The sequence below is a fragment of the Dendrobates tinctorius genome, unplaced genomic scaffold (assembly GCF_039654945.1).
Source record: "Dendrobates tinctorius isolate UK_male_01 unplaced genomic scaffold, ASM3965494v1 ptg000161l, whole genome shotgun sequence".
In the NCBI taxonomy this organism is placed as follows: domain Eukaryota; kingdom Metazoa; phylum Chordata; class Amphibia; order Anura; family Dendrobatidae; genus Dendrobates; species Dendrobates tinctorius.
The window spans coordinates 767,129-779,381 of NW_027361828.1; the positions used below are offsets into that span (position 1 = coordinate 767,129).

General features: G+C 41.6%; 1 protein-coding gene across 2 annotated transcripts in view; it reads right to left on the bottom strand.

The window, feature by feature from the left end:
* The window catches only part of RNF150 (ring finger protein 150), a 388,101-nt gene that overhangs the window by 213,394 nt on the left and 162,454 nt on the right, over positions 1–12,253 (bottom strand). For both annotated transcript variants that reach the window (XM_073549771.1, XM_073549770.1), the window contains exons 3-4: positions 6,841–6,912; positions 5,629–5,711 (exon numbers count right to left, since the gene is read on the bottom strand). In XM_073549771.1, coding sequence (XP_073405872.1) covers positions 5,629–5,711; positions 6,841–6,912 — 155 coding nt within the window. The remainder of the gene's footprint in view (positions 1–5,628; positions 5,712–6,840; positions 6,913–12,253) is intronic.

Below are 12,253 nucleotides of genomic sequence, written 5' to 3' on the forward strand. Positions count from 1 at the left end.
CAGGAACTCGGTCTCACACGCCTTTTAGACCAACCATGTTCCCTTCTCTGATAAGCAGCTTACTATCAATAAACTATGTACATACGAGTTTCCGATATAGCAGTGCTGAGAAATTGGAAAGCATCAAAATACCCCCAATGCACTTACACGCTATTTGCATGTTGTGTCAATACTTGAATTCTCAGGCATGGCATTTTGGATTACTACAAAACCGGTATCCCTTTTATTGTTGTTCTATACCCTACCCAGCCATACCATGAGATTGATTTCCAAAATTGTCCTGACAGGTCCCCTATAACCCTTTCCCAACATAGGACATACATTTATACCTATGTTGAGTTTCTTTCTTTCAAGCAGACTCAGAGACTGAGCCTGCCTTATCGCCGGCAAATGATCTGTGTTATTCATTAGTTGGTCATTGGAATGACATCATTTATTTTACAATTCAGTGTACTAGAAAATAGGAAGAGAAATTTGAAGTGCATCCCTCACTAGGGGATGTCCAATGATCGTAGGCCAGTTTCGTATAAGGCCTGTTTCACACTTCCGTTTTTGACCATCAGTCAAAATCCGCCGTTTTGCAAAAAAAAACGGATCCGCCATTTTTTTTGGCGGATCCGTTTTTCCCCCCATTGATTTGCATTACCGGCCGGTTTTTTTTGCGGATCCGTCAATTTTTTTGCGTCCGCCGACATGCCTGGACGGACCATGTAACGTTTTTTTTCCCGCAGGATCCGCATTTTATAGTGCGCATGCCCGGAGGAATGAAGTCAGCCGGAAATTTAACCCTGAAATCATTTCTGGCGGACAGAAAAAATTCTCATTCTCTCTCTCTCTTTCCTTCCCGGGCTGCGGTTCCTTTAAAATTCTTCATTCATTGGATCCGTCAAAATAACGATCCGGTGGCATCCGTTCACATCAGTTAGCAACGGATCCACTTTCCGCCATTTTGGCAGATTTTAACTGACACAAAAAAACTGAAGTGTGAAACAGGCCTAAGCCTCTGTATTCAGAATACGGATTAAAATAACATCCATACTCGTGAATCTGTAATACTGATGAGCTTCTTCTAGTGGACAAGAGGTGAAGAGAAACACCTTTGAAATATGGATGGAATACAAATGTACTGTATTTCTAATGAAAGCGACCAACAGATGAGCTATGACCATGGTGTGCACAAATTAAATTACTTTTATATACAAGTGTGGGAAAAAATGGAATATATTGACACTAACTTTGTATCACAGACCATACTGAAGGTTCTCTATAAGGGATTTCTCTTCATCTCTTAGATAAATGCATGGCTTGCTAAGATAAGAGGACAAGGTGCTTTGTCTCCTTTGAAACCTCACAGAGAGAGAAGCCATACTTGTAAATGAAACAAAAAAGAACCATACTCATATCTGGAATTCACCCACCACTACATCTCCACTGGACCAAAAGAGACGATAAGCGGACCACCAGTGACCGATAGTTGAGGCCACTGATGAGCTGCATGGCCAGGTGACACGTGGTCATGAAGTAATGCTCATCTGGCCAGATGAAGCGTGTCAGAATTGCAATTCTTTTTTTAATTTTTAACAAGCATGGTTTACCTCTGTGAAGTATTGAAGAAGACCAGAAAACCCCGTTAAGTGAAAAAACACAAATGAAAAAGTAGTAAATGATCATAAAAAGAGGACTGTGAAGATCACATAGATATAACATTTGATGTGCTTTCCAACCATAAACTAACATAACTTAAAAATAGTATACCATTCTGTACGGCAAGCTTTTTGTATAACACAATCATTTTTTCGGTTGCAGGATTCCGATTTATTCTGGATGTACATACACATGTGGTCAAAATTGTTGTTACCCCTCATTTAATGACAGAAAAACCCACAATGGTCACAGAAATAACTTGAATCTGACAAAAGTAATAATAAATCAAAAATCTATTAAAATGAATAAATGAAAGTCAGACATTGCTTTTCGACCTTGTTTCCACAGAATTTAAAAAAAAATAAAACTCATGAAATAGGCCTGGACAGAAATGATGGTACCCCTGAAAATAATGTGACCAAAGGAACATGTTAAATCAAGGTGTGTCCACTAATTAGCATCACAGGTGTCTACAATCTTGGAATCAGTGAGTGGGCCTGTATAGGGGGCTCCGGATACTCACTGTGCTGTTTGGTGACATGGTGTGTATCACACTCAACATGGACCAGAGGAAGCAAAGGAAAGAGTTGTCTAAGGAGATTAGAAAGAAAATTATAGACAAACATGTTAAAGGTAATAGTTATAAGACCATCTCCAAGCAGCTTGATGTTCCTGTGACTACAGCTGCACATATTATTCAGAAATTTAAGCTCCATGGGACTGTAGCCAACCTCCCTGGACGTGGCCGCAGGAGGAAAACTGATGACAAATCAGAGACGGATAATACGAATGATAACAAAAGAGCCCAGAAAAACTTCTAAACAGATTAAAGGTGAAGTTCAAGCTCAAGGAACATCAGTGTCAGATCGCACCATCAGTCGTTGTATGAGCCAAAGTGGACTTCATGGGAGACGACCAAGGAGGACACCATTGTTGAAAAAAAATCATAAAAAAGCTAAACTGGAATTTGCCAAACTACATGTTGACAAGCCACAAAGCTTCTGGGAGAATGTCCTATAGACAGATAAGACAAAAATGGAACTTTTTGGCAAGTAACACCAGCTCTATGTTCACAGACGGAAAAATGAAGCATATCAAGAAAAGAACACTGTCCCTACTGTGAAACATGGAGGATGCTCTGTTATGTTCTGGGGCTGCTTTGCTGCATCTGGTACAGGGTGTCTTGAATCTGTGCAGGGTACAATGAAATCTCAAGATTATCAAGGGATTTTAGAGTGAAATGTGATGGCCAGTATCAGAAAGCTTGGTCTCAGTCACAGGTAATGGATCTAGCAACAGGATAATGACCCAAAACACACAGCTAAAAACACCCAAGAATGGCTAAGATGAAAACAATGGACTGTTCGGAAGTGGCCTTCTATGAGCCCTGATCTAAATCCTATTAAGCATCTTTGGAAAGAACTGAAACATGCCGTCTGGAAAAGGCAACCTTCAAACACGAGAAAACTTGGGCAGTTTGCTCTTGTGGAGTGGGCCAAAATACCTGTCGAGAGGTGCAGAAGTCTCATTGACAGTTACAGGAATCATTTGATTGCAGTGATTGCCTCAAAAGGTTGTGCAACATAATATTAAGTTAAAGGTACCATCATTTCTGTCCAGGCCTTTGTCATGAGTTTTATTTTTTTTTTAAATTCTGTGGAAGCATGGTTGAAAAGCAATGTCTCACTTTCTTTTGTTCATGTTCATAGATTTTTGATTTATTATTACTTTTGTCAGACTCAAGTTATTTCTGTGACTATTGTGCGTTTTCTGTCATTAAACGAGGGGTACCAACAATTTTGACCACCTGTGTATGCCACAATGACAGCTTATTAGCAAGTACTTGCAAATGAATCGGCATATCTGTATGGAGATTTCTCAAGTGTGTATGTCAGCAGTGGTCTGATATTAGTCTATATACACTGTGTTCCAAATTATTATGCAAAAAATATTTCCTCATATTTTCTCTAAATTACCTATATGAATTGCAGTCATTGTTATTTTCCAGTCATCTACTATTCTAGTATAATTGCAATGTTTTTGAACAAACTGCCTATGAAAACAGCATATTTTTAAAAATAAGAAACACTCAAAATGCATGTTCCAAATTATTATGCACAGCAGAGTTTTCAAACTTTTTATTTTTATTTGAACAAAAAAATGGTCAATTGTGAAATTATAAGCATTATCAGCTTATTACAAAATGAAATCAAACAGTTTTCAAGTCAAAACTTTATTCTAGGTGATGTTACATTTCCCCAAGGACCCCTTGTTCGAAAGAAGGTTCTGAACTCTCTCATCCATTGAATTTATCAGTTTTTGGATAGTTTGTGCTTCAATTGTTTAGCATGTGGACAGAATACCCTCCCAGAGCTGTTGCTTAGATGTGAACTGCCTCCCGCCATCATAGACACTCCTTTTGATGATGCTCCAGAGGTTCTCAATGGGGTTGAGGTCAGGGGAAGATGTTGACCACACCATAAGTTTGTCCTCTTTTATGCCCATAGCAGCCAGAGATGCAGATGTGTTATTTGCAGCATGAGACGGTGCATTATCATGCATGAAAATGATCTTGCTGCGGAAAGCACGGTTCTTCCTCTTGAACCATGGCAGGAAGTGCTGTTTTAGAAACTCCACATAGATTATAGAGTTCATCGTTACCCCTTCAGGGATCCTAAAGGGGCCGACAATCTATCTCCCCATGATTCCAGCCCAAAACATTACTCCACCTCCTCCTTGTTGGCGCCTTAGCCGTGTTTTCATGGGGTGTCCATCAACCAGCCATTCTCCACTCCATCCATCAGGACCATCGAGGGTTGCACGGCACTCATCGGTGAACAAAACAGCTTGGAAGTCAGTCTTCATGTATCGTTTGGCCCACTGGAGCCGTTTCTGCTTGTGTGCAGTGGATAGAGGTGGTCGACAGGATGGCTTATGCACAGCTGCAAACCTCTGAAGGACCCTGCATCTTGTTGTTCGGGGGACGTTGGAGGCACCAGCAGCTTCAAAATCTTGTTTGCTGCTATGACAAGGCATTTTTGCAGCTGCTCTTTTAACCTGATGCAATTGCCTGTTGGAAAGAGTCCTCAATTTTTCCTTATCAGCACGCACACGTGTGTGCTGGGAATCAGCTACATACTTCTTGATTGTGCGATGATCACGATGAAGTGTCTTGGCAATGTTGATTGTAGTCATGCCTTGACCTAAATACTCCACAATTTGTTGCTTCTCAGCAGCCGACACATCCTTTTTCTTTCCCATTTTGGCAACAAATGTAGGCTGCTTAATAATGTGGAACAGCCTTCTTAAGTAGTCTTGCCTTTATTTGGACACACCTGCCAAACTAATTTGCACAGGTATCTGCAATTGCTTTCAGTGATAAAAAGAGCCCTGACACACATCACCATCAATGAGTTTCAATGACAAACAAAAAAATTCTAACCTTATCACTCCTAAACTCTTTTTGCATAATAATTTGGAACACAGTTTAGATCTAAAATAGCAACTTTAGAATTATATTTCATAGTTATAAGGTTGAAAAAAAGACACAAGTCCATTGTGTTTAACCTATAACTTAACATGTTGATCCAGAGGAAGGCAAGAATTCCATGAGGCAGATGCCAATTGCCCCATAGTAAGGGAAAAATTCCTTCCCGACTCCACATGTGGCAAACACACTATTATTGATTGCCTGAAATAGACATTTCAATTCAATGCCGCACAAAGGATAATAAGATTATGATCAGACTGAGGTGAAAATCTTATTTGCTGCAGCAGTTTGCCATTTCCCCAATTCCAAGTTGCTTTCCTGTGAAAACTGATAAATGGCATCCAAATCAGTCAGCAATAGTTCTAAAGCAAATGGCATCCTCAATTTATTATTTACAAAGTCTGCACTGTTTCAGCTCATAAAACATGTCAGAGCTTGGCATACTTTCCAGGGCACATGCTGGCATAAGCCGTGCCAGCAATGCATCAACTCACCGGCACGGCAAAATTCGGACAACATCATTAGGTTTATATCCTTCAATACATACAGCGCAGTTATCAAAATCTGGCTCCGTCTCCTGTAACAAAGACAGCAACAATTAGAAGTGTTTATGAAATGAGTGGCTCATTCTGGTGTGTCCACATGGAGAGGTGAGAGAAAGGGCGACGTCTATCTCCGTACGGAAATACAAGACCCAACAAAATCTAATATCGCATCAGATAGTCAGGAAAAGCAAAACTTCATCAGGATTTTACAGATGAACTTCACTAAAATACACTGAAAATGAAAATAAATATATTTTCTTTACTTCATTATATTTCCCTAACTAAGGGGGTGATAAAGGGGGGGGGGGTTATTTACTATTTTTTTTATTTTGATCACTGTGATAGAGTTTTTCACAGTGATCAAAATGTATGTTGAATGAATTAATGGAATCTGCCGGCCGGTAGATTCGGCAGGTGCACTGCGCATGCCCCCGCCATTTTCTTCCCAGATAAAGATGGCGGCGCCCAGGGCCTGGGTACTGGGGGGATCGGGGATCCTATTTCTTTCTCCTTTGATGTGTGATCACATCAGAGGAAAGGGAAAGTAAATGCAAAATCATAGCTTTTTTTTTTTTTTTTTTGCGGTCGCAGTTATACGGTTAATAATGGCGATCGCAAAAGCGGGGTCGTTAAAAACCGACCCGAATCATGTTCTTTGGGGTCTCGGCTACCCCCGGCAGCCAAGATCCCGGAGGAAATCCGACTTTGGGGGGCGCTATAAACTTTTTCCGTTTAAGTACCGTTAAATACCGCCATTAAAAGGTGTATCGCGGTCGTTAAGGGGTTAAATCCGCTCAACTTTAGCACGATATTAGTCATTAGAACTCAAGTCGTGGATTCATGGGCAGCTTTCATGCAGCCAGCTGTCATGTTCCCTTTAAAAGATAACTGGGGTGAACAATGTTGGCACTAATTTTGTTCTTCTACTAACGTCATGACATTAGCGACAACATCAACCAGTGGTTCATCACCTGGAATCGGTCATTTCAATTAATATTTATCGATGACACTTGTTTGTCATGTTGGCTGGAAAATCAATACATCCATGGTCAGGTAAAAACATGCATACACGAGAATCCTTTTTTTAACGATGGGAATAAAGCTTAAGCGCACGTCCAGACTTAATCAATCGTTAAGTGTAAGGTGAAATAATATTATTACCTTATCTCCTTTTTTAATGGTTCTGACTTGCAATTTGCTGATGGCTTTTTTTGCAGCATCCCCAAGCCGCCTCTGAAAAATACATACAAGGGCCACACGTGAGTTTGATACACTGATTTTCATATATGTTTCTGAACATAGAAATACATATTGGGGCGGGTTTATTATCCACTATTCTAGGTAATTCTGTCCACTATTTAAACAGTGCAAAGTTACACTGCAGGATATTCGTGAACGATGTTTCAAGATTACCTGTCAGTGTAAACAGGCTGCCAATCATCCGATGAACATACTGTAATTATATTTTGCACAGCACAAAAGTTCAGCGATGCATCAACCTCTGTAAACAGGACTCGATGACTAGCCTATGTGCACTGAGCAATCCATTATACATCGCTAGATGTGCTTCATTTACAGCAGTCTGCCTGTGTAGAAAAGATATTAAACGACTGACGATCAGTAAAGATTTGCCGATTGTCAGTCGTTTAGCACCGCCGGTTGGTTTGTGTACGCTATACAGTCTGCAACTGCTCCAACTTGATCTCAGTGGGTCATGCTGGAAGATAAATTTGGGCTTCATCAGATACTTTGGTCTAGCTTTACACCACCTCTATGTTGGCATAATTTGCACCACTTTTTTTGCTCCTAATTTTTGATGCATGTGAGCACATTTTTAACTTCTTTTAGCTAAGCCTTTTTCATGATGCCACATGGATTTGTCTTAAGAGCCACAAAAAAGTGCCTTAAACACAGAATAAATAGGTATAAAATGTGATACTATATGCACCGATTGTTGCCTGTGTTCCTTACCAATAACTGGGTACAAGGACATTGGCAATTTTGCCCCATTAAACAATTCCAATGTTACGACTACAATGTATCACCCTCATTGTCTGCAGAATAAATAAATAGCAAATGTAAGCTACAATTTACAGTCTCATTTTTGCACGTTGTCTTTGCCAGGACGGTCACTGGATATAAGAGGACTGAAATGGACAAACCCAATGATTTAAGTTGACACTTGGCTGACACAAGGTTTGCGAAGTAACGCTATGTGAGCTAAGTGGCCATGTAAGAAGACAGAACTCTGCTTTGACAGACAGCAGTCACTATCGGTGTGTGTACTATGACACAAAAGATGTAATGTACTACAAAAACCTCTGAAAGGACAAAACAAAGAGAGATACGGAAAATACTTATCAAGAATATAAGCACACAGAGGCCCATATTTGATAACTGTTAACAGGCAAACATAGATCAAATGTGAAAGATTTTCACAGAGAGCATATAGTTATTAGATCTGGTGGATACAATCATTACTAGAATACATTTCAGATTACAGCAAAAATCATTAAGGCCCCGATTCATTATTTAGTTTTTATTATTATTTTTGCTTGAAATTCATTATGGTTCTTGTGCTATTTTTTCAGTCCTTGTCAATTTTTGGGTTTTGCTCAACAATGTGGAAATGGTTTCCATCACCCAGACATTCTCGACTAATTCATCATTTGCAATTTGTAAAAATATCACAATTTTATCACAAAAAATGTGTACAATTGCTCTCCAGTGTCCTAGCGGAGTACAAAATCTGCAGATTTTTTTTTTTTGCGCATTTGAAGACTAACGCGGGACCTTTTAAATTTTATTGAAACCATCATGCACCATTACACTCTGCGAAGGTACTGTCACGGGTGTGTCAGATGCAACAAACAGTCGCTCTACATCTGGCTGCAGAAGGTCTCCGCGGTTAGCATTGCAGACGACTTCTTAATCCTTCTGACTGTTGGACCCAACGGCAACCTCCCTCCGGCTCTATTTGACACACCTGGACCTCGGTGTTTATAAACTCCCAGCCTACTTGAGGGAGTCGTGGGTGATATTCACGTTTTCCCTTGTGAAGGCTTGGAGCTGTAGATATCAGCTAATTCTTCCCTGTTGCTCGTGGAGGACGTTTGGTGTAATCTCGCAGGAGTCTGCTCAAGCTAAGTTTCTCTCTCCTTGTTTCTCTCCCTTGTCGTCTTTAGTTATTATCAGTGGGGACTGACCAGTGCTCATCCTCCTCCCTTCCCTATTCAGTGCCTACCTCTAGGGACATACAGTGCTTAGGTTTCCTGCTTGCTGAAGCGAAACCAATTTAGGGACGGTAGGGTAGGCAGGGTGTTATAAGATCTGCCTAGGAGTCTCCACTCCCCCATTCCCTAGTGTTTGAACTTCCTTCCCCTCATCCCTTCATGTTGCACTTACTCTTTCCCACACTGAGCGTGACAGGTGCAGAGTAGCAAAAAAATCATATAATTTGCTTCAAATTAATCAAACATTTTGTGCTATTTTTATTAATTTGGCTCAAAGTCCACGAGGGAAAACAGAAAGGCAAAATGGAAAAATGACTGAAAAATTGATGATGCAGAGCTGATGTGTAGAACCAGATTCTCTATACAAATCATAGGTTTTTGGAACCCTACAGGTATGTGTTAAGAACTACTAGAATATATAGGATTTTTAGAGCCCACTATGTTTCTAGGAATACAGAGAACCTATTCAAGACTCAGTCGTGTGTTCCAGTCTTTTATCTCCTTAGGAGAAGAAACATGAGGTGTTCTGTCCCTCCAGATACAATGAAGTTCACAATTAGGGAAGACCACAGAGCGCTCCACATAATGAGAAGCAACAACAATAGCCAGTCCATTATGTGGAATGGCCTTACAATAATGGCAAACAGCAGGCTTCTTCCTCATCTCTGGACATATTTCTAAAACAGCCAACACGTCAAGGTGCTAAAAGACAAAACTGAGAACATTGTGTTCAGATGCTGGATCTCTCCAGCGGTGACGGGAAGTAATCAAACCGGTCTTATTAATAGTCCTCAGCATGCAAACCCTTAAAGAATAAGACCAAACAGCAAAGCGTCAAAAGCCCAAGACTTCTTAGAAATGTGCAAGATGTACTTAAAAAAACTACAGAAATGAAAGACAGGAGGCCACGGAGCTGCTGCACTACAAGTCTCAGAATGCCTTGTCTGGTAGCAACATTATAAAAGAGATCACAGACTTACTATTTCCATTCAACAGATCAAATATTGACAAGTGCATACAAAATCATTACTCCAGCTGAAGAAAATGAAGCTTTTTAGGAGTAAAACTTACCATTTAAAACTGGGATCTCAGATTTGCTACGTAAAGGGGTTGTCAGGTGAAACTAAGATCTCACCTACCCATAGGATGTGATAAGTTGCGGATCAGGGGGGGTCCGATCGCTGGGACTCGCATCCATCACAACAGGGAACTTTTATCCCTGTTACTATGGAGCAGCAGTGCATGTTTGACTGCAGCTCTGTTCATTCCCTATGGAGCTGCTAAGTGTTGCACTCGGCATTTTCTGACAACCCCATAGAGACTCATTGGAAGCATCTCACCTGCCACTCCATTTTGTAATAGCGATAAAAGTACCCCGACTGAGATAAAAATTCCCAATTCTGTAAATCAATGCAGATCTCAGCAGTTACATGTCCACAGTCAGTAAATTATCACCTGTCCAGTGGATAACTTATTTTAACTGGACAACCCCTTTAATTAACAACTCTCAGCTATTAGGCTGCATTCACACAAGGAGAAATCCCTGCAGCTCGTCTCCTCCCCCCCAGCTACCTGTGGACTGCAAGTTAAAGGGAAGCCGTCAGGTCCCCCATGCCCTCCAACCCAGCAGCACTCACTTATGCTGGATCATGACTGATAAAAAGCAAAGGTAATCTTTTTTTTTCCTTAATGTGTGCTTAAGTTTGGTTTTTGCCCCCAGTGGCCGTCAGGATTATTACACAGTGGTGTCTTTTGTTCTAAGTGTGACCCGGTGGTGGTGAGCGTCATTGCACTCTGGTTTCTTTAGTTAAGTGCACATGATTAAAATGCAGGTGTGATTGCTCTGGCTCTGCTATAAAAGAGTCACAGGTGTTGCAATCAGGGTTGGTGATAGTGTTCATTTCTACCATCCTTGGTGGAGGAAGGAGCTGGAGAGCGTTCCTTGCAGCACTGTCTTAGCCCTGGTGTGGAAGGAGTCAGAGGGGATTTCCTTGTAGCTCTGACAGAGCTTGGTGGCAGCTATTCATGAGGAAAGCTGCATGCTGGTGGTGGACTCTGTTGCCGGGAGCAAGAGCAACAAAGTAAAGCTAAGTGTTTCCCTGTTTGTGTTTTTCCTTAGTGTGCATTAGTACAGCGGTGGGGCCAGTGCCTGCGCCACCCAGCTCCCTAGCAAGGGATAGGTGTAGGGTGTGCTAGGGCGACAGGTTCCTGATCGGCGCCCGTTGCGGAACCGGCATAGGGAACTGTTATGAATGAGTCACCGAAGGAGGAAAAAACAAAAATACAAGCTAAGTCCAGAAAACCGGAGAGGTTGGTAGCTATGGGATTGCAGACCCCTGATCCTATCCACAACAACTAACAGTAGCTATGGGGGGTTCCTACGATGCCCTAGACCCCTCGAACACAGCCGGAGAACTAAATAGGCCTAAAGAAAGAAAGGGGAAATCTAAACTGCCCCAGAGCAGACCCCAAAGCAATAGGCAGCCCCCAACATATAATGATGGTGAAGCAAGATGAAAACACTAACACAGATAGAAAGATAGGTTGAGGAAACGATGGGGCCCAAGCTAACTAAAAAGGACAGGATAGAAAAGCTGCTGTCTGCAATCCGTAAAAAACACTACCAAAAAATGTCCCAACTGTCTGATAGGAAAAACAGGCCCTGAAGTCGCTAGGACTTCAAAAAGACTATATCAGCAGTCAGGTAAATTCTGAAGACAGAGCAAAGAGACAAACTGATCAGAGACAAAAATGGAACTCAGCACACCCCCGACCGGGTATGGCTGAACTCCAAAAAACAAGGTAAACAAAACAAAACTAATAGGTTCAATAGCAGAGCAAAAACTTATCTTTGGGAAGCAGGAATCAGACTGGTCTCCAAGAATCCAGCAGAGAAATCACCAGCGACTCAGAAGGGCGTCGGCTGCCTTATATCCAGTCAGAATTTCCTGTTACCCAGTCATCATCTACCAGATCAGGTGTTTGGTAATCAGCCTCACTACCTTCCTTCACCAGAAGAGGGAGTTCATCAGACATCGACGGTGAAGGGGAAAATGAACTCACAACAGGGAACGTTAGGAGCGTTAGGGATACTGACTCAGGGGAGTGCAGAAGGTCTCCACGTCCCCTTTCCCTATCGCAGGGCCCACTGTTGTAACTGTTTCCCTGTGTCTTGTTGTTTTAGTTACCGGCCTGCGGGTCGTGTCACACAGGATAGTTTCACGTGTCGCGTCTTGTTGTCTCAGTTACCGGCCTGCGGGTCGCGTCACACAGGACGGGTCATCGTGACATTTCCCTGCCTTGCCAGCCCTGTATAACACTTTTTGGTAAAAATTACATTT